General features: G+C 42.7%; 1 protein-coding gene across 4 annotated transcripts in view; it reads left to right on the top strand.

The window, feature by feature from the left end:
- Positions 1–22,800, top strand: part of LOC124007055 (rho guanine nucleotide exchange factor 28-like) — a 109,970-nt gene that overhangs the window by 30,271 nt on the left and 56,899 nt on the right. For 3 of the 4 annotated variants that reach the window (XM_046317325.1, XM_046317324.1, XM_046317327.1), the window contains 5 exons: positions 3,510–3,693; positions 3,890–4,091; positions 8,734–8,812; positions 11,430–11,473; positions 14,671–14,734. In XM_046317325.1, coding sequence (XP_046173281.1) covers positions 3,510–3,693; positions 3,890–4,091; positions 8,734–8,812; positions 11,430–11,473; positions 14,671–14,734 — 573 coding nt within the window. The remainder of the gene's footprint in view (positions 1–3,509; positions 3,694–3,889; positions 4,092–8,733; positions 8,813–11,429; positions 11,474–14,670; positions 14,735–22,800) is intronic. The other variant, XM_046317326.1, reaches the window with a different exon arrangement.

Raw genomic sequence — 22,800 nt, 5'->3', positions numbered from 1 at the left:
TTGCGTATTGTCTGTGTGCCTGAGTGTCGGTCTACGCTCAGTCTTTCTCGCTCTTTCTCCTTTTCACATTCTCTCTGTCTCTCTCTCTCTCTAAATATAATTTGAAGCTTTTGCAAATGAGACGTACATCTTGGGCTCTATTTTCGCTTCCGCCAAGGAGGCGCAAATGTCAAACATGTTAGTTTGCAATTTTGTCATGTAAAAACGGGCATTTTCCAGCCCTTACGCCAGGTTAGGCAATTTACCTGACTAACATCAACTTGCTGGTGTTGAGGTAGGAGGGTTGGGAATATTTGAGGTGTCCTTAAAAACAAGCGCAAAAGTGACATTTTCATGCAGCGCTAATGGGAAGTTTTAGCAGGTCTTAATGTTCACGCAGTTGATAATGTTGCAGCCTATCCTGCCATGACACACAATGCCCATGAAACGAGAGATGTGCCTTTTGTGCCAGTGAATCTCGTATTTATAAACATAAAAAATGATAGGTTTCCCCCCCATTTAGTTGAATTTGATTAAAAACAACCATAGCCTTACCCCCCCCTTAATCAAGGCTGGCTTAGTAGCTTCACATAAGTGCATTTTTTTAAATCCTGGCAATGCATTAGCCAAGCAGCCTATAAATAAAGTGGTTTAAAGTGGTCGACTCAGAGGTCTTTGCCCTCGTGCTTTTTAATGATTCACAATTCACATACCTGCGTACTTCATTCCACTTAAGCTGTCCGTCCCCATTTTCAAAGAGCGCCTCTCGTACGATTACCAAAGACACGTTCTTCCAAACTATTCAGTCCTCCTGTAATGCCATATCAACGGCAGATTGTTTTTTGAATGTGCCTCAACTGTACAATTGACGATAGAATTGACAGGAGCCTAGTATTTTGTGTAGACGCGCAAATATTATGCGTAAAGACATGTAGGCCTGCGTGTGCACGCAGTGCGACAAAGATGTGATTTATGATATCATGTTTCCGACCCTATCCTATTTAGAAATATTGCTGTTATTTTAATAAACAGATTGCTTGATTTTCCATTTAATTTGACAAAAAAACAAGCATAGCCTCCCCTCCCCTCAATGAAGGCTGTTTGCTTTTGTCCTGCCCGATGCATTCGCCAAATAGCAGCCCATCAATAAAGGGTTTGGCTCATTTGACTTCTTTGAAATAAATATTAACCACCAAATCTTTATTCAAAGATCAAGTTTGGGGAGCATCAAAACAGTGAGCTGACATTATTTTGTATCCTTATTTTAGCCAGCTCCTGTTCTAATTTTGGATGTGCGTAAAAGCCTCCAAGGTCGACCTTAATATTATGTGCCCATGGGGAGCAATTATGGTACCTGTCTTTAGACATACTGTAGGCTATTTAAAAGAAGTTGTTTGATTAGAATTATTCACTCTTTTTTTTAAGCCTTATGAATTGTGAATTTAATCTTGCTTATTGACAATGTTCTGATAGTCCATGCCTCTGACATGGCAGACATAATGGAATGTACAGTAGGCCTCGCCCTTATATATCAGTGTGAATGTTAATTTTAACAATACATTTCCATATTGAAAGCCATGCAATTAGGACTGCAATTTGGACTTCAAACATGTTCAACCTATTTATCAAATATGGGATAGGCCTACATACATTTTTGTTATTTTGTTTCTGTAGGCCATTTAACAAACTAGCCTATAACGGATTAACATTCAAACTGGAGTTGATGACAACGCAATACATAAAAGACCGTAAATACAATTTAAGCAACCACATGTTTAGCCATGGAGCATGTTCTGATTGGCCAGTGAGGAGTCAAGTCTTGACACATCTACAACTTGTTTATTCATTAAAACCCAGCCTTTTCGCACCACCGCCAGCTACTGCAGCCATAATTCCGGTTGTGAAAATAGCTCAAATATTTCTGGCACACCCCCGAACCTTTAGCGCTAGTGCTAAGATTTAGCATTGCGTTAGGTTTGTTACAATAATGTCTCTAAGGACATTTGTCAATACATTTTCTTATTTCTTTTGACCTGGAAGGTACAGTGTTTTTCCCTCATTTATACAGTTCTTGGTCAAGTAATTGGGTCATGGTTATGTGGTACATCGTTAAGCATTTGTGGTACAGTATGGGTAACTGTGGGAACGAACACAGTATGAGAAAAATATGGGGAGAAAGTTCAAGTTTAGGACAGCGATTCAGAATGAAGAGATATCGGCCTATCTCTATAGCAACTATAGCTTTCTTTCTTAGTCTTGCTGGAAAGAATAGAGGTTCAATGACCATTGACTGACTTATTCCCCCCCTAAAAAATGTCATTCAGTGTGTGTAATCGAACACAACAAGGATGTGTGTGTGCCCTGCTCTGGGCCGCAGCCACCTGGACCCTCCAACACACTGGCTTCATTAACACATGCTGAGCAGGTTTAGAGGGTTACCATATTTGTGTGTGTGTCTGGGCTCTTCTGATGCTCTCTTGCTGGCTTCTGTCAATGTCATTATCAGCGTGGGAATCCCTGTCACTCTCAATGTCTCATCTCTTCATTACGAGGAAGAGTTGCTGAAGTTGCCTCTCAAAATGACACCCGATTTCTGGTCATTAGTAGTGCACTAGATAGGGAACAGGGTGCCATTTGATATGCTGCCTGAATCAAACGGGTGAATTTTCCCAAGGACTTGTAGCTAACGTGGTACTTAATTTTTTCTCTCAATACCACAGCCCTAAAATACAAGCCAGTATAATAACTAACACCAGTGTGACATACCTGACCTGCTTTGTTGGTATGCATTCTCCATACATTTATAGTCTAGATAGACTTCACACAGCATGACACCCATCTGGATTGTGTGTTAGCTACAGTAGGCCTACATGTAGTTCTGCTCTTGTCTATTAATTTTCTGTATTATGTCATGTTTCATGTTTTGTGTCGACACAAATGTACGTGTTCTAGCTACAGTGCATACCATGTATTACTGTGTGTGTGCGCAGTCACCGAGTGTATTTCGGCATTCACACCTGACCTGGAGCCAGAATATGTGTGTTTAGGTCTAGAGAGTGGAGTATATACAATAGTGTGGACGGTGAAGGTATTGTGTGAAGGATAACAGGTTGAGTGATCTATAGTGGAGATGTAAGAGTTCACAATGTTCTTATTTATACGGAGGGCTGGTCACCTCTGGCCTAAATACTGTCTGTATTCATCTATTTTATGAACACAGTGTTGTCTGTGTCTGCAATGTTATTAACATTGGCTACCATGTTATTTTACTCCCTCTTACCTTCTCAATTCAATTGAAATGGGCTTTATTGGCATGGGAAACATGTTTACATTGCCAAAACTAATCTTAAAACCATAAACGTGAAAATAATCAGTAAACATTACACTTACAAAAGTTTCAAAGGTATAAAGGCATTTCAAATGTTATATTTTTAGCTATGTACAGTTTTTAAACAATGTGCACATAGTTGAAGTATGAATATCAGGGGAAAATAAATAAATAAACTCTGTCACTCCCTCTCTCTCTGCAGGGCACCAGTCCAGGGACACTCTCCTCCACCTCTCTGTGCGTCTGGGTTTGCTCAGTCTCTCCCGCTTCCTGATTGGCCAGCCCAGGGGTCAGAGGGCACTGACCCTGCCAAATGAGGAAGGGGCCACACCCCTCCAGCTGGCTCAGAACGGAGGAGACCACACCCTCTTCATGGCGCTTACCACGTGAGTCTCCGCCTCTGCATCACAAAAGATCATACCATCATCATGATTGTTCATTTATTGCCTTCATTTTACCTGGTAAGTAATTGAGGACACGGTCTCTTTTACCATAATGACCCAAGAGCAATGATTTGTGTGAGTGATGATTGTCATAAAAAAATGGCCAACTCAATCAGATAACTAACACATACCTTCACAGTGACCTTCCTACTTCACTTCCATACAGCCCCCCTGTCCCTGTCGGGGTGTGCACTGTGTGGGCAGATAGGACTTGTGTTCTAAGGGTATGTCCTGGGTCTGGCACCCTTAACCTTACCTTCCTGGGGGGCCCTGAGAGCAGTGTTATGGACAACATCCTGGTTCTCAGAGAGAAACTGACGGACCACAATATCCTCAGACAGGTGAGATCAGGGCTCGTATCCACAAAGTGTCTCATGCTGTGCTGATCTAGGATCAGTTTTGCCTTTTGGATCATAATGAATATGTTTTTATGGACAGATCCTAGCTCCTTCCCTACAATGCTTTGTGGATACGAGCCCAGAATTGTTCAGTTTAGCTCAATGTGTTTTTACCTTCAGGTGAGTCCAGTGGATTAGAGAGGAAAACATTGTGAAGAATTTAAGGAAAAACTAAAGCGGACTTAAAAACTCCAAAAAAACTATATTGGTGTTTGATCCTACTAATACATGTTATAACTAATCCACAGATGATTTGTCTAGTTTTTGGACTTGTGCATACCGGTGGATCTGACTTAGGCAGTAAAATGGCTATAATTACAGTTTGTAATGTGGATGTTACACACACTGAGTCGTAAACATGATCACAGGAAATGTGATCATTTAATTGTTGAATGACATAGATACAACATAGTGACATTAGTACGTCTGTTAAAAGATTAAGTTACATAATGTTGTTGTAGCCACCAATTGCTGCTGCTAGATTATAAAATAACTGGGAACATTCATAGGCAAATTGTAACTGTACACAGTGGCCAATTTATTAGGTACACCACAGTGAGTCAATGTAGGGCTGTTATGGTGACCGTACTACCGCCACACCGGCGGTTACGAGTCACGATGGAAGTAAAATTCCATGTGACTGTTTAGTCACGGTAATTAGGTTTCCAGCTCTAATGCTACTTATGGTTATTAGTAGCCTACCAAACGTGCTAACTGCCTAGTCCTCTGCACTCTATTGTCCCTCTAATCACCCTGACATCAATGCAAATGTAATTGAAAATCTAATCGAACACGTTATGAGAGCCATAGTTGCACATCTCATGTAGCCTAGCACATAGGCCTATATGTTTTGATAAGGTTTGTAATCACAGCTATAAAGTGGCCAAATAACTTCTTAAAATGAAGCGCATTAATCTGCTTTACAATGGGTTTAGAGCCTAACTGGCATACATGTACAGCACGTGAGTTTGAGGAAGATCATTTTCACCATAAATGTTCACCTTTTATAATAAAATAATTATGTGCATAAATCACATTTGTGGTCACTTTTGAGAATAGTGTTTTCCTGCTAATGTAACATTCCCGGTTATAGCCTACTGACCTGTGCGCATTGCTGCACTTATAATGCGAAGAAATGACTCAACAGTTTATCAACATTTTAGGCTAAACTTTATCTGTTGCGTCAGGCTCATTGCTTAAAACAGTTTTTTTATGCTAGTAGTTGTATTAATTTGCGATTGATCGCATCTCACAACTGTCCCGGACCATGTTTGTAATATTTATAGTACAAAATAGAATAGGTAAACTTTGGTACTATGGGAGATAGTAGAATTGACATAGGCTAATGCTTTTGCTGTTCGTTAGGCCTACTCATCTGTTTGGCTGACGAAAAGTAAATGCCCCTTGGAATTGGATAAGGACGTGCGCAGTTGTCTACCCAATGTGTCTGTCTTCACTTGTAGCCTGTGAGAAAGACCCGATCACGTGATGGAGAGTCATGTGAGTGAGAGGTCCTTCGGCACGCAGCAGGGAGAAAGGAATTACAATTATTATATTCTGCCCAAGGGCTCAATGGCCACCTGCCGCAAAAAGTCATGGATTTTATTTAGGGGGCATTATGGCCAAACACAGGGGATGCAGCTGAAAATTTGAGGCATTATCAAGAGCTTGTTGAATTTTGAATGAGAGACTGATGAAGTGTGTACAGCCTGTGCAAGAAACCAAGCAGAGCTCATGCCTTTCGTACAACTTTTTTTCAAATCCTCGTTAGTCGCATAATGCAGCCTTAAAATGTATTACAAATCAAAACACATTTCCCAACATTTGTATCACAACTAAAGTTACATTAATAACTCTAAATTAAGCATATAAGAGTACCTGTTTCTTTGTTAACTGCGCAACACAGAATAGCCGCATGTGCACACTCCTTCAAATACTTTGTAGAAAAGCTATTTTAAGAAACTGGATTAAATAGTAACTCCATGTTTTATGGGACAACAAGGCTGCCAGAATTTCAAAGAAGCATTTATGCAAGTACAAAATAGAGGGGGGCTTTGGCCTTCCTCACTTTAAACTGTATTATTGGGCTGCTAATCTGAACATTGTGTCTTTCTGGAGGGAAAGTTTACCTGCGATGAGACAGAAGGATATGCCTGCATGGCTTTTGATTGAGCAGGCCTCCTGTCAACGTTCCTCACTCCCTGCACTTGTTAATAGCCCATCATATGTGAAAAAATCTACTTATGATTCTAACCCAGTCATTTGTCATACGCTTTGGATCTGGAAACAGATTAGGTATTTTCTTAACATACCCACTGTATACATTGACAGCCCGATTTGCCTGAATCATGCTTTCCACCCCGCATTGGATGATGATGTGGTGTTTTCACAGTGGAGGGAGAAGGGGCTCACAACAATTGGTAATCTATACATAGATGGTCAGTTAGCTTCATTTCAACAACTACAGGGGAAGTTCAACATGCCAACAACACATTTTTTCAAATACCTCCAAATCAGGAATTTCCTAAGGACACATATCCCACAGTGTGTCATGAAGCCAAATAGTCCAACATTAGACAGCTTGATCCTTGTCAAGCCCCATTCAAAAGGGTCGGTATCTAGACTGTATGATGTGCTACAGGCCCACATAGAGGTATCCACAGACACCATTAAAAGGGCTTGGGAACAAGAACTTGGGTCAGAAATCTCAGATGAGGACTGGGTAGAAGCTCTCAGGAATATAAACCACAGTTCAGTGAATGCCAGAGACAACCTTGTACAGTTTAAGGTGATACACAGGTTACATTACTCAAAAGTAAAACTGCATAAAATATTCCCGGACACCTCACCACTGTGTGAGAGGTGCAAGCAGGATGAGGGGACGTTGACCCACTTATTCTGGACATGTCCTAAGTTACATGTTTACTGGGCTCTATTTTTTATTACTTATCTAGAGCCTTTGATAGAGTTCTAGCCCCAGACCCAGGCTATCCCATTCAACAGTACAATGAATGTCATTGTTAGTATTGCTGTCTTTTTTATTAGATTTTTTATTGTAAAATATTAAACATATTATACAAAAATAAAAAAATAATTTGTAGAACACTTTCAACCTTTCGTCTCTCCCGAGCCCGTATGGGAGTTGTAGCGATGAGACAAGATAGTAGCTACTAAAAAACAATTGGATACCACGAAATTGGGGAGAAAACCGGGTAAAAAAAATATATATAAAAAAACCCACATTCTTCATACTTTTAAAATATTATAAAATAATGCCACTGAATTCTAAGCTAATATTGTCTGCTAAACGAACTAGTGTAGCCCACAGCCATATTGCATAGCCAGATCTGGGCCTTATATAAGGACAATGCAGAGTATGCTATTATGTTCTTCTGAAATTTACTATATTTTCTTCATATCATGTTTCTTTAGACCAGTTAAAAATGAATAATGGATTTATTGTGATGCTGTAGGCTAAATTACATGGATTTATTAAAATGTAGATTTTCCAAATGTCTGCACCAGTGGTTTGTAGGCTATACAGGAGATGCTAAATGTGTTTATGTTAATTAACAGTCAATTACCTTAAGACCGGCAGTTATTTGCTTGACAATCACCGGCTGACAAAATTTAATGACCGGCACAGCCCTAGTCACATGACAGTGGCTTGCTATATTAAGCAGGCAGACAGGCACCGAGGTATTCACTTACTGTTCGATTGAACATTAGAATGGGAAAAACGTGTGAACAAAGCGACTTTGAGCGTGGTATGATTATTGGTGCCAGGTGCTCCGGTTTCAGTATCTTAGAAACTGCCAGTTTCCTGGGCATTCCACCGCACGACAGTATCTAGGGTTTACCGAGAATGGTGCAAAAAAATAAACTCTGTGGCAGTCCTCTGGGCAAAAACAGCTCATTGATGAGAGGTTGAAGCAGAATGGCAAGAATCGTGCAAGCCAACAGGCGGGCCACAAACAGGCAAATAATGGCGCAGTACAACCGTGGGGTACAGAACGGCATCTTGGAACGCACAACTCATTGGTCCTTGTGTTGGATGAGCTATTGCAGCAGTTGACCACACCAGGTTCTATTCTTATCAGCTAAAAACAAGAAGCGGCTCCAGTAGACACGCATTCAACCAACAGTGGGGTCAGGATTTGGCATATGCACTCCACGGCCCAATCCTGTCTGGTGTTAACGGTACAGGCTGGTGACGGTGGTTTAATGGTTTGGGGAATGTTTTCCTGACACACATTAGGTCCATTGTTACCAATTGAGCAATGTTTGCACGACCCAAAGAATTCAGGCTGTTCTGGAGGCAAAGGAGGGTCTGACCCATTACTAGATTGGTGTACCTAATAAACTGGCTAATCAGTGTATATAGCTGCTACTTCAAAACATACTTAAGTGGTAATGTAATTAATTAATTGACTATGTTTTACTGTAATAAAACCTTTATAATATAATGAATGCATTTACATTGGAATTCATAGGTGGTGTACAGTATAGTTTACCTACAGTATGTATATATTATTATTATTATTTTTAAGAGCATGTTGTCACAGAACTCCTGTTTTTGGCACAGATCTCAGCACTGAGAGGTGATGTTCAGATGGAGGACAGTGGCAGAGCAGATGTCCATACAAGTGATACCAGTGACGGAGGTGAGGGTGAAACACCAAACTCAGGATTGTGGCTTTAACTTAGTGATGAGTCTTTCAAATCAAACTCTGTTCAGAGAGTCATGGTGCTTTCCTCGGGTCTCCAAACCACACTATTTACCAGTGGACAGTCTTAGTTACCACAAATGGAACAGGAAGACCAGGCCATGAACAGTGTTTGCACATGAGACACACCGATAGAAGGGCACAGCCCAGTCCGCACGCACGCACACACATACACCACGCTGACCTGTGTGTATGTGCCTCCATGACGCCACACACACCACCCAGTCAGCACACACGTGTCATGTACATGAGCGTGTTTCAACGAACTAAACAGATGATACACACTCACTACACAGATGTCAGCAAGTCGCATGCTATACAGGATACACACTGCACAGGGATAAGGAGAGGGAGTCTGTATCAGGGTGGGAAATGTAAAAAAAAATTACCAGAAACTTAGATTTTTTACCAGCCAAAATATTTTGTTTATCCATAATTGCACAAAAAACAGATGAGCATGCGTTCTAATAATAATAATAATAAAAAAAGAAAAAAAAAAATATATATATATATATATATATATATATATATATATATATATATATATATATTACTAGTAATATAGTATATCACTCGCTTAATTTCATTTCATTTTTGTGACCTGCGTCTTTTAACCAATGTACAGTATTTAGATCCAAAGAAACAGATAAAATGTTCTACAGCAGAACATAAATAATCAACAAAGTGCCTGCCCTGCCAATAAATGCTGAGTAATGTGGTTTATTTATTATTATAGTTCAGGGCTCTACGCTGACATTTTTTTACAAGGAGTACATGATGTGCTCCTAAGTAGAAATGTAGAAGCACACAAATAAATCTAGTTGAACAATGACTGAAAGTGAATGAATAAAAGTCCATGCTTAATCAAGCGCAGTCATTAGGTGAGACAGACATTTTCAGCCGGGTCTTTAAGGGACGGGCTGTTACAGTCTTAACTTGGGCACTTGCTTATCAGTGATGGAAAAAAAAATCTCACACTGTAATATCGTCTTAGCAGCAGACAGTTCAACTCAAACTAACATTGAAAAACAACTTAGCTTGTGAACAAAACGATGTAACTGGCCAAGAAACACGAGGACAAATTCACACTTTATGAGTCTTTCTTGTCTATTCGACCAACTTCTACATCTGGGCTTTGGATGAAAAAATACTTTTTCCAAATGCTCCGCCAACGTGTCTGGTGAAATATACATTCTTACCCGCCAATGACAAAATCTACCCGCATTTGGCGTGTGTTAATTTCCAACCATGGTCTGTATGAGAGAGATTAATAAAGCAGAGGAGGGAGGTAGGGAGAGGAAGGGGAGAGAGAGAGCTGTGGTTGGCCTCACATTCAGTTGGCCTGAGACCCCTTCTAAGAACCAGTCGAGATGATGAAAAAGATGAAGACACTGTCTTACGATGCTAAGTGTGTGGAATGTGTGTGTCTGGGGTTTGCGTGTGTGTGCTTCTGGGGGAAAAGGTCCTGTCTGGTGTGTGTCTAGATGCCTCCTTCAGTAAATACAGCTTCATGGAGCAAGTCTTGGATGAGCTAATATGACTTGGCATAAAATAATTGCCATACACACACACACACACTAGACAGATGAGGTGTTGGACATGGTGTGAGTGTGTGTCAGAGCTTCGGTGGCGCCTCTGTCTAGAAGCTGTCCATATTTACTGTCTCTCACTCTGTATGTCACAGTGACTCTGTGAAAGACTGTAAGTAAAGCTACACAGCTGCTCGGATACAGCAGCGTTTCTTTTACTTCAACATCCTGATATCAATTCCAACTGTTTCTCTCTCTTCCTGTAATTAGTTTAATTTACCAAGCCTTTTTGGGACACACACACACACACACACACACACACACACACACACACACACACACACACACACACACACACACACACACACACACACACACACACACACACACACACACACACACACACACACACACACACACAGAAAGCCCTTTGTGAAAACATCAGGGGTGTAGGTGAGAGGTTAGGTTGGAACTCACTCCCTCTCTCTTCTGGGTGGGCTGCGGTAGCACACACACACACACACACACACACACACACACACACACACACACACACACACACACACACACACACACACACACACACACACACACACACACACACACACACACACACACACACACACACACACACACACACACACACATCGCCTCAGACACACGCTGCCTCTCTCTCTCTTGTTTCTGGTAACCGTAGTGACGGCAGGCTTGATATCGATGCATATTTAGAGAGACAGGACAGGAAGTCTTATCTCAGTATCGACCTCACCCCTCAGCAGCCCCAGCCAGACTGGAAGGAAGCACTATAGATCTATAGACCTGTACATAACAACCACTCTCTACCATTTTTTCCCCCTGTTGCTTTAGCTCCGCTGCTCTAGACTTAGTTCCTGCAGAACATTGGTTCTAGAAGTCAAGCAGTGATTCCAGCATATTTAGTGGAGAGGTCACCTGTCTCTTCTTGTGACCAATCACTGCTTAGGGTGTTAATGGGTGTCGTTAAGTGTCTTTCTCCTCTTCTGCAGGTCTAGGCAGGGGGCTAGTAGAAGACCTTACACTGGTGGTTAGAGTAAGTATACTTTTCTGCTTTTCTTTTCAAATGAAATTACCTGGTACATCAATGAGTTTGGTGTGCATGTGTGGATCTGTTTTTTTGTGTGTGTGTGTGCGCGTGTTCTTTTGTGAGGCTGGTGAGAGTTAATGTGTGCGCACATTGCTTGCTCTTTCTCTGGGGAAGCTTTTTGCCTTATTGTGTGTGTTTCGTTAAGACCATTCTGAACAGTGCTTTGCTAATGGACTGCCCACATGCATTCACCTCATCCTCTGCTCATAGGTGTGTGCGTGCATGGTTATCTGATTAATTTTAATCAAAAAGGGGACCATCGTGCTCTCCAAGATGCTGGGCTGGTGCGCAACACCCACAAATTCAGAACAACATAAGGCGTAATGGGTCCGCACTCTAAAAGATGTCGAATTTAGCTTACTTCATTTTGTATTTTCTTTGGTATTCTTTTCACTGCATCAGGGATAGCAGACGTTAGGAATAGGAGACGTTTTGGCGCTGCAGCCTTCTTCAGTGTGTAGGTGCAATTTAATATAAAAACCAGCAGGGGCTTCTAATCACGATTGCCGTTCATCTGCCAATCAGGGATGTGGCTTTTTCTGGTCTACCTGTATACAAGTTAGTCACAAAGAAATACATAATTAAAATGGTATGTGAGCGGCCACGGAGGGCAATTCATGAATCAATTGACTTACGCGTCTGCTCACTTGGACACATTATCTCAATTCATGAGATCGCTTTCCAGAAAAGCCACATCCCTGATTGGCAGATGAGTGGCAACCCTAATTAGAAGCACCTGCTGCTCATCTGTTCTTCCCTACAAATGCTGTTTCTTATGGCTTCCCCTCACGGGTGCCCAAAACCCTGGTTGGGTCTGAGTTATGGAACCCAGGGGTGAATTGGGGGCGTTGGTCTGCCTAGGCTGAGGCATGCCCTTGCTCAACCATGTTGCTGTGCGCTCTGTCGCTGACTAAGGGAGGCAACTTGAAGGGAGAGGGTCGGCCCGTTCAGTGGGCACTCCCTGCTGCCTTGGCCTGCCTCAGTCAAGCACCGTTTACCTCTCTTCAGACTTGGTCGATGAGCCGGTCTTATGTGGATGGGATCAGACTAGTGTAACAGTGCTGCATAGCATGACTCGTTAATCTGACTCGTTAAGGCAGGTATCTTAACGGTTAAGAGCGTTGGGCCAGTAACCAAAAGGTTGCTGGTTCTAATCCCTGAGCTGACTAAGTGGAAAATCTGTTGATGTGCCCTTGAGGAAGGCATACGTCGCGCTCAGTTACTTGGTTATTCTAAATGCTGTGGTCAGAGAGGTTCTCTAGGAATGTATCACGTGCTTTACCTCCCTCATTGGTTGTACGTTACTGGTATTCATTGCTGATTCCTCCCTGTAGCTCACTGGTCCCTATGAGGTGCTTACTGATACAGGTTATGGACTCGGTATGTGATTGGCAATCATGCTATTATCCCACACACAGTCTCTGTGGTTCATATGAACTCCAAGAAGTTGGTCTCCTGCTCAACGTATTTTGTTCCTGGGAATTAGTTTAAATGTTTAATAAAAATAAAAATAAATCTTATTTTTAATGACTGCCTAGGAACAGTGTCTCTGTACTTTGCTCCATTCATCTTTCCCTCGATTCTGATTAGTCTACCAGTCCCTACCACCGAAAAAATCCCCCCCCAGAATGAAGCTGCCACCACCAAGCTTCACCGTAGGGATGGAGCCAGGATTCTTCCAGACATGACACTTGGCATCAGGCCAAAGAGTTCAATCTTGGTTTCATCAGGCCAGAGAATCTTGTTTATCTTGGTCTGAGAGTTCTTTAGATGCATTTTGGCAAACACCAAGTGGGCTGTCATGCCTTTTACTGAGGAGTGGCTTCCGTCAGGTTCTTGGTCACCTCCCTGACCAAGGCCCTTCTCCCCTGATTGTTCAGTTTGGCCGGGCGGCCAGCTCTAGGAAACATTTCTGAAAACCTGTTTTCGCTTTGTCATTAAAGGGTATTGTGTGTAGATTAATGAGGGGAAAAATATTTAATCCATTTTAGAATAAGGCTGTAACGTAATAAAATGTGGGAAAGGGGAATACTTATCGAATGCAGTGTATATGGCCGCTACTTCAGCGTGTTATGTGGAAATTGATGGGGCGATTCCAGGGGCTCTTCTCCTCGCGGTGCGGTTTTAACAGGTGTGCACCGTCTCAGGCCGGTTTTCTATTGCGCCCACTTGGGATTTGGATGTGCCGTGTGAGGCCCCCTTTGAACTGATGATGTCTGGGGATCTGAAGATCCTCTCATACAAGATTGCCCTACTCGTGGCTTACTCGTGGTATAGAACTTCGTCCTATACGAAGTTCGCCTTTGGTGAAGGGGACGTTTCATCCTAATGCAACATTTGCCCGCAAGGTCATGACTATGTCCTACAAGTCTCTAGCTCTTTAGCTTTTTCCCCTTTTCACCTCCTTCGTTTGCTTCTGAGGAGCAGTGGAGTTTACATGCCATGTCCAGTACGAGCGTTACGCATGTACATTGAGCGGTCCAGGGGTGTCCATTTGTGTGACCAACTTTTTGTCTGTTTTTCTAATCCTGCTTGTGGTAGAGTGCTTTCTAAGCAGTGTCTCTCCCACTGGATTGTGGAGGCTATTGCTCTGGCATAAGGCAGGAATTACTGATTGTAATGACTGAGAAAGTTACAGATGCACAAATCATAGCATTTTTTTGTGCGTCTAACTTCCTCACTAGAATCACGTCTGACAAGGTCAATGAACACCGTGCCTCACTGGAAAATTAGAATCATTATTCACGATTCATTCAGGACTATCCGTAATCATGGTAGCATTCACATTAATGTCGAGGTGTCTTATTTACAATAAATCTGACTCCAAAATGACACTCTACACTATTTACCATTCATTTATATTGGGCACAAAATAATCTGAAACACAACCTAAACAAACAGCAAATGCATCCAACAAGTTTGTAGAGTCACAAGCTTAACGTAGTCATTGTGTGCTAGGAATATGGGACCAATTACTAAACTTTTGACTTTTTTAATACACATGTAAGTGAATTTGCCAATACCTTTGGTCCCCTAAAATGGGGGGGACTATGTACAAAAAATGCTGTAATGTCTAAACGGTTCACCCGATATGTACCCTCAAATTAAACTCATCAATATTGTATAATTTCAAATCCAAATAGGTTCTTGAAGAGCAGCTTGTTCTCTCTCTGGATGATGATGAGGAACTTCCAACATTACAAACAGGTAAGATATATTTATCTGTTTATCTCTCACTATCTCAATTTAATTTCTATTTAAAGGGCTTTATTGGCATGGGAAACATATGTTTACGTTGCCCAAGCAAGCGAAATAAACAGTAAACATTACACTCACATAAGTTCCAAAATAATAAAGACCTTTCAAGTGTGATATTATGTCTATATACAGTGTTGTAACGATGTGCAAATAGTTAATGTACAAAATGGAAAATAAATAAACAGGGGTTGTATTTACAATTGTGTTTGTTCTTCACTGGTTGCCCTTTTCTTGTGGCGACAGGTCACATCTTGCTGCTGTGGTATTTCACTCAACAGATAGTTTATCAATTTTGATTTGTTTTTGAATTCTTTGTGGGTCTGTGTAATCTGAAGGAAATACGTGTCTCTAATATGGTCATACATTTGGAAGGAGGTTAGGAAGTGCAACTCTGTTTCCACCTCATTTTCTGGGTAGTGTGCACATTTTTTTGTGTTTATTTTATATTATTGAACCTTTATTTTGCTTGGCAAGTCAGTTAAGAACAAATTCTTATTTACAATGACGGCCTATACCTGCCAGACCAAGACAACGTTGGGCCTATTGTGCGCTGCCCTATGAGACTCCCAATCACAGCCGGTTGTGATACAGCCTGGATTCGAACCAGGGTGTCTGTTGTGACGCCTCTAGCACTTAGATGCAGTGCCTTAGACCGCTGCCCCACTCGGGAACCCTGTCTTCTCTTGAGAGCCAGGTCTGCCTACAGCAGCCTTTCTCAATAGCGAAGCTATGCTCACTGAGTCTGTACATAGTCAAAGCTTTCCTTCATTTTGGGTCAGTCACAGTGGTCAGGTATTCTGCCACTGTGTACTCTCTGTTTAGGGCCAAATAGTATTATAGTTTGCTCTGTTTTTTGTTAATTACTTGACGCATTGGAAATAATTATCTTTTTTTCTCATGATTTGGTTGGGTCTAATTGTGTTGTTGTCTTAGGGCTCTGTGGGGTGTGTTTGTGAACAGAGCCCCAGGACCAGCTTGCTTAAGGGACTCTTCTCCAGGTTCATCTCTTCATCAGGCTTTGTTATGAAAGTTTGGGACTCGCTTCCTTTTAGGTGGTTGTAGAATGTGATGGCTCTTTTCCGGATCTTGATAATTATTGGTTATTGGCTTAATTCTGCTCTGCATGCATTATTTGGTGTTTTATGTTGTACACTGAGGATATTTTTTTCCAGAATTCTGCATGCAGAGTCTGTTCGTTGTTTCTCCCATTTTGTGATTTATTGGTTGGTGAGCGGACCCCAGACCTCTCAACCATAAAGGGCAAAGGGTGCTATAACTGATTCAAGTATTTTTAGCCAGATCCTAATTAGCATATCACATTTTATGTTCCTTTTGATGGCATTGAAGGCCTTCTTGCCTTGTTTCTCAGATCCTTCACAGCTTTGTGGAAGTTATCTGTGGCGCTGATGTTTAGGCCGTTTAGTTTTTTTGTGTGTAGATGTCATTTGTATTTGTGGTCCTGGCAACTAGACCTTTTTTGGAACACCATTATTTTGTTTTACTCAAGTTTACTGCCAAGGCCCAGGTCGGACAGAATCTATGAAGATCTAGGTGTTACTGTAGGCCCTCCTTGGTTGGGGACAGAAGCACCAGATCATCAGTAGACATTTGACTTCAGATTCTAGTAGGGTGAGGCCGGGTACCGCAGACTGTTCTAGTGCCCTCACCAATTCGTTGATATATATGTTGACGGTGGAGCTTAAGCTGCATCCCTGTCTCACCCCACGGCCCCGTGGAAAGACATGTGTTTTTTGCCAATTTTAACCGCACACTTGTTGTATGCATTTTCCCATGCAACACCACTTTCCGTCAATTTGTAGAGCAGACCCTCATGCCAAATTGAGTCAAAAGCTTTTTTAAATCAACCAAGCATGAGAAGACTTTGCCTGTGTTTTGTTTGTTTGTCATACAGTAATTTGGTAAAAAGCCAATTTGACATTTTCTCAGTATATTGTTTTCACTGAGGAAATGTATGAGTCTGCTGTTAATGATAATGCAGAGGATTTTCCCAAGCTTGCTGTTGATGCATATCCCATGGTAGTTATTGGGGCCACATTTGTCTCCACTTTTGTGGATTGGGGTGATCAGTCTTTGGTTCCAAATATTGGAGAAGATGCCAGAGCGGAGGATGATGTTAAAGTATAGCGAATTGGAATTTGTGGTCTGTATATTTTATTATTTAATTTAGGATACCATCAACACAACAGGACTTTTTGGGTTGGAGTGGTTTGTATTTTGTCCTGTAGTTCATTCAATGTAATTGGAGAATCCAATGGCTTCTGGTAGTCTTCAACAGTTGATTCTAAGATTTGAATTTGATCATGTATATGTTTTTGCTGTTTGTTCTTTGTTATAGGGCCAACAAAAATTGGAGAAGTGATTTATCCTCTCTCTCTCTCTCTCTCGAAGTAAAGACAGTTAGTGTGTAAGTGAGAAGGTGAGAGAGCAGATGTTGATGCTCTCATGAGTTCTCTGTTGTGAGTAAGGAATGCAATGCAAATAAAAGCACCCGATGTGTTACTCTGGGATGCTGGCCTTCTAGGCAGAGTTCCTCTGTCCAGTTTCTGTGTTCTTTTTCCCATCTTAATCTTTTATTTTTATTGGCCAGTCTGAGATATGTCTTTTTCTTTGCAACTCTGCCTAGAAGGCAAGCATCCCGGAGTCGCCTCTTCACTGTTGATGTTGAGACTGGTGTTGTGCGGGTACTATTTAATGAAGCTGCCAGTTGAGGACTTGTGAAGTGTCTGTTTCTCAAACTAGATACTCTAATGTACTTGACCTCTTGCTGAGTTGTGCACCGGGGCCTCCCACTCCTCTTTCCATTCTGGTTAGGGCCAGTTTGCGCTGTTCTGTGAAGGGAGTAGTACACATTGTTGTACGAGATCACTTTTTTCAGACAATTAATGCAAGGGCTCATCTCCTCACTCTGCTGCTGGCTCCTTCACATTGTTTTCAACACCAATATGCTGGTTAACATTGCTATTATACCTATAGCAACATGGTTTCAAAAAATACAATTGATTTTAACCTTTATTTTACTAGGCAAGTCAGTTAAGAACAAATTATTATTTACAATGACGGCCTATCTGGGAACAGTGGGTTAACTGCCTTGTTCAGGGGCAGAACAACATAGTTTTACATTGTCACCTCAGGGATTTAATCCAGCAACCTTTCTGTTACTGGCCCAACGCTCTAACCGCTCGGAAAGGGCACCAACTCAACAGTGCACTGATGTTTCAGAACAGAGGACAGTGACCGCTATCCAACGAGCGAGAAAGCTAATTTGTTATAAAATGATATTGTTTTTGCCCGACCAGTCGACTAAATTGTTTCAACCCTAATTCCTACACTATGGACCAAGGTAAATCTCATCTTTGTTAAAAAATAAAATCAAGAAAATCGATGATGTACCATAGTGTTTCAGGAGTAACATAAAACAGAATAATATACCCCACCAACATTACACAACCTTACAGAAAACCTTCAAATTGCTGAAATGAGTCAATTAATCATAACTGATGACTAAAATAGCAATGTAGAGATGTATTATAGGTGATGAATGTTTAGGGGAACACTACAGACTTTGACTTTGTGGCACAACAGAAAGATCAGTGTACCTCAAATCCAGAGGAATTGAGTTCAAATCCCAGGTGGGCTCATATTTTAGCTGAACAGGTATAACATGTGGAATTGCACTTTTTGGAATTGCACATGTGAAATGTCACATGTAAAGTGTTCCAAAAACAAATGTTTTCACATGTGACGTCATGTGTAGTGTCCCAAAGCTGCATGTTTTCACATCATTTCATATGTGAAGTTTGAAATCATGTGGTTCAAAATGTGATAACATGAAACTACACTGTTAGCCATTGCTGTTAATTTTGTCATTTACGGTACATTTCTACAGTAATAAATCTAATTTTATTTGTTAAATGCGCCGAATACAACAGGTGATATGTTTACTTACAAGCCCTTAACTCTATTTCTTGAACTGCATTGTTTGTTAAGAAAATATTTACTAAATAAACTAAAGTAAAACAAAAATATTTACATAACAATATACAGGGCGTACCGGTACCGAGTCAATGTGCGGGGGTACAGTTTAGCATTTGCGACGGTGATGCAACCAGTCAGGATGCTCTCGATGGTGCAGCTGTAGAACTTTTTGAAGATCTGAAGACCCATGCCAAAACTTGAGCGGAAAAAGGTGTTGTTGTGCCCTCTTCAAGGCTGTCTTGGTGTGTTTGGACCACGATAGTTTGTTGGTGATGTGGACACCATGCAACTTGAAACTCTCGCCCCACTTCAGCCCTGTTGGTGTTAATGGGGGCCTGTTCGGCCCTCCTTTTCCTATAGTCTATGATCAGCTCCTTTGTCTTGCTCACATTGAGGGAGAGGTTGTTGTCCTGGCACCACACTGCCAGGTCTCTGATCTCCTCCCAATAGGATGTCTCATTGTTGTCGGTGATCAGGCCTACCACTGTTGTGTCATCAGTAAACTTAATGATGGTGTTGGAGTTGTGCTTGGCAACGCAGTCGTGGGTGAACTAGGAGTACAGGAGGGGACTGAGCACGCTCCCCTGAGGGGCCCCAGTGTTAAGGATCAGCGTGGCATACATGTTGTACCCTTACCACCTGGGGGCGGCATGTGAGGAAGTCCAGGATCCAGTTGCAGAGGGAGGTGTTTAGTCGGGCGGCCATCTCTAGGAAGAGTATTGGTGGTTCCAAACTTGTTCCATTTAAGAATGATGAAGACCACTGTGTTCTTGGGGACCTTCAATGCTGGAGAAATGTTTCGGTACCCTTCCCTAGATCTTTGGCTTGACACAATCCTGTCTCGGAGCTCTACGGACGTTACCTTCGATGTCATGTCTTAGTTTTTGATCTGACATGCACTGTCAACTGTGGGACCTTTTATATTGATAGGTGTGTGCCTTTCCAAATTATGTCCAATCACCTGAATTTAACACAGGTGGACTCCAATCAAGTTGCAGAAACATCAAGGATGATCAATGGAAACAGGATGCCCCAAGCTCAATTTTGCGTCTCATAGCAAAGGGTCTGTATGTAAATAACGTATTTCTGTTTTATATTTTATATACATTTGCAAAAATGTGTAAACAATTTTCACATTGTCCTAATTATTGAATGAAAGGATAATTTAATACATTTATTGTGGTGCGTTTTTGTCATGGGGTTTTTGTGGGGTGTCTAGCATAGTCTATGGCTGCCTGAGGCGGTTCTCAATCAGAGTCAGGTGATTATCGTTGTCTCTGATTGGGAACCATATTTAGGCAGCCATATTCTTTGAGTATTTCGTGGGTGATTGTTCCTGTCTCTGTGTAGTTTCACCAGATAGGCTCGGTCACTTTGGTTTTTCTTTTTTACTTGTTTTGGAAGAGAAGAGAACAAGCGCCATTCTCCTTGCGGAGATGGTGTTAAATACATCAACACGGTTGGTCCCTGGGATTGGGCTGGCCAACACGATTCGGTTTGCTTGGAAGGAAAAGGAGTTGGAGCCTTTAGGACGGGAATCTTTTGGAAGGATAATATTGATGGGGATTCTAAAGCTGACGGTGAAGGATGTGTTTTGTTTCCAAGGCAACTCGTTGGAGGGAGCATACGACGTGGCACTATATACAGAGGAAAAACACGATGATATCCTGAGAAGGGCAAGAGCAGTGGGAGGTGAGAGGCCGATGTGCCACTACGAAATAACAAGCCTAGCGAATAATAACTTTAGGGTTGTAACTGTCAACATTTACAACCCTTACGTTAAGGACGAAGAGGTGAGGGCTTTTCTGGGGAGATACATGGATAACGTCTCCTCAGCAAGGCACCTCAAAGACTCCCTTGGGTTTTGGAATGGGAGGAGATGCTTCCAGGCCCTCCTCAGATAGGACGCAAAGGGACATGGTGGCTACCTCCATCCTCCTGTTATGTTCTCCCTAGGGGCTGACAGGGGGATGTTGTTTTATGCACATTAGCCCCCATTTTGCAGGCGCTGTATGGCCGAGGGATTGTGACAAGCCTAAGACGTACCATGGATGTGGCTCGTCAGCACACCTGTGGCGGGGGTGCCCGGCCCGTCAGAGGTCATATGCGTCTGCGGCTGGAGGGGGAGCAGGAGCGGGGGATGGGGAAGAAGAGGAGGGGAAGGAAGCACGCCTCATGACCAGAGTACAGGTCCAGAGGGGAAGGCCACAAGGAAGGAAGAAGAGCAAGAAGCGGCGGATGGAAGAGAGAAGGAAACGGAAGGCACGGGAGTAGGAGAACCAGGAAAAGCGGTGGAAGAAGGCAACCGAGTGGAGGAGCATGAGAGAGAAGAAAGCGAGGGAGGAGTGGTGGAGAAGGAGACTGTGGAAGAGCAAGTGGACTGGGGGGAAAGTGCCCTGGTGGAAGAGATGAGGGGTATGGTGGAGGAGCTGGCGGGGGGGGGGGGTGGTATCTCTCCACTGCCGCCATCACCAAAGAAGAGAATGAAGAGGAGGGTGCGATTGGCCGACAGTGAGGGGGGGGGATGGCCAAGAGAGTGATGGGGGTGGTAGAAACCTCTGGGTTGCTGCTGGTTTCCCCAGGCCCTCAACTTCTGTTGGGTGGGGACACACCTAACAAGACTCAGGACTGGGTACAGGAGGAGGTGGGGAGTTTTTTGTTTGGGGACTCAGCCTCCCCAATTCTTTTCCAAACCAGCTGCAACACTGGGGAGGGGGAGGATTGTGGGGGTAGACCCAGGGTGCAGGGCACCCGGAGCCAAACACTATTCCTGCATCCTGGGATGGTGTGATGGAGGAAGAGGGGGGATGTCGGGATTACGGATGGTGTTCTCACCGGTAGATATGGAGCAGGGGAGCATCGGGTGAGTCTCCTGTTTTTTTTTCTGTCTCGGTTTAGAATTTGAGTGTATTACATGTTTTTATTTTTTCATTGAGTCTAATTGTACTTTTGTTAGTTTAAATGTAAGGGGTTTAAGGGATTTTGTTAAGAGGAGGGCGGTTTTTAGTTATTTGGAGGGTGTGGGGTTTGATTTTTGTTTTTTTTACAGGAGGTTCACCTGAGGAATGGAGGGGATGTTAGTATGTTTAAGAGGGAGTGGGACAAGGGGGAGTCGGTTTGGGGTTTTGGGGGGTGCACTCATCGGGGTAGGGATTTTGTGTGGGCACAGGGAGGTAAAAGTGGAGGATTCTTTTATGGTAATGCAGGGGAGGGTTATAGGGGTGGATGTCACGATAAGGGATTGTAAATTTAGATTAGTGGTGGTGTATGGGCCACAGGTGGTGGCAGACAGGAGGGAGATGGTGGACTGTCTGACACCCCTGTGTGTCACAAATAGTAAATTAGTGATAGGGGGGGATTTTAATACGGATTTAGGAAGAGGGGGGGATAGCAGTGCAGGCGCCATTGCCAGGCTAATGGCTTGCCATGGTCTGGTAGATGGTGGTCTGCACACTACTCCGAAAATGGACGGGTCTACATGGCGCAACTCCAGGGGGGTTGAGCGGAGGCTCAACTATATTTTTGTACCCAGGTCTTTGGGTAAGTTGTCTGGGCGGCTGTTGCCTGTTTTCTTTTCGGATCACGACGGGGTGCTCCTGCAGGTGGGGTCAACAGTCTGCCTCTTTGGTAGGGGGTACTGGAAGCTAGATCGGGATGTGCTGGAGGAGCAGGCTTTTGTTGACGGGTTTTATGGTTTCTTTTGGAGGCTTGAGGGCCTCCGGTCCATGTGCGAGGGGGTGTTAGAGTGGTGGGAATTAGTTAAGATAAGGATTAGGGCTTTTATAATAGGGTATTGCAAGAGGAAAAAAAGGGAGGAGAGGAGGGAGGTGGATCGTATCCAAAGGTTAATTGAACTCTAATACAAGGCAGGCAACCTCGGCGGGTCGTTTGACTGGGAGAGATCCGCAACCCTAAAGGCGCAGCTCAGGGAGTTGCAGGAGCGGGAGCTTTCCTGGAGCGTGCGCATAGTGGCTTTCTAGAACATAATGAGACTTGTTCTGCTATGTTCTTTAAGTTGG

The sequence above is a fragment of the Oncorhynchus gorbuscha genome, linkage group LG20 (genome assembly GCF_021184085.1).
Source record: "Oncorhynchus gorbuscha isolate QuinsamMale2020 ecotype Even-year linkage group LG20, OgorEven_v1.0, whole genome shotgun sequence".
Classification (NCBI taxonomy): Eukaryota; Metazoa; Chordata; class Actinopteri; order Salmoniformes; family Salmonidae; genus Oncorhynchus; species Oncorhynchus gorbuscha.
The sequence above is the reverse complement of the archived record's forward strand: the minus strand, read 5'-3'. Positions and strand labels throughout refer to the sequence as shown.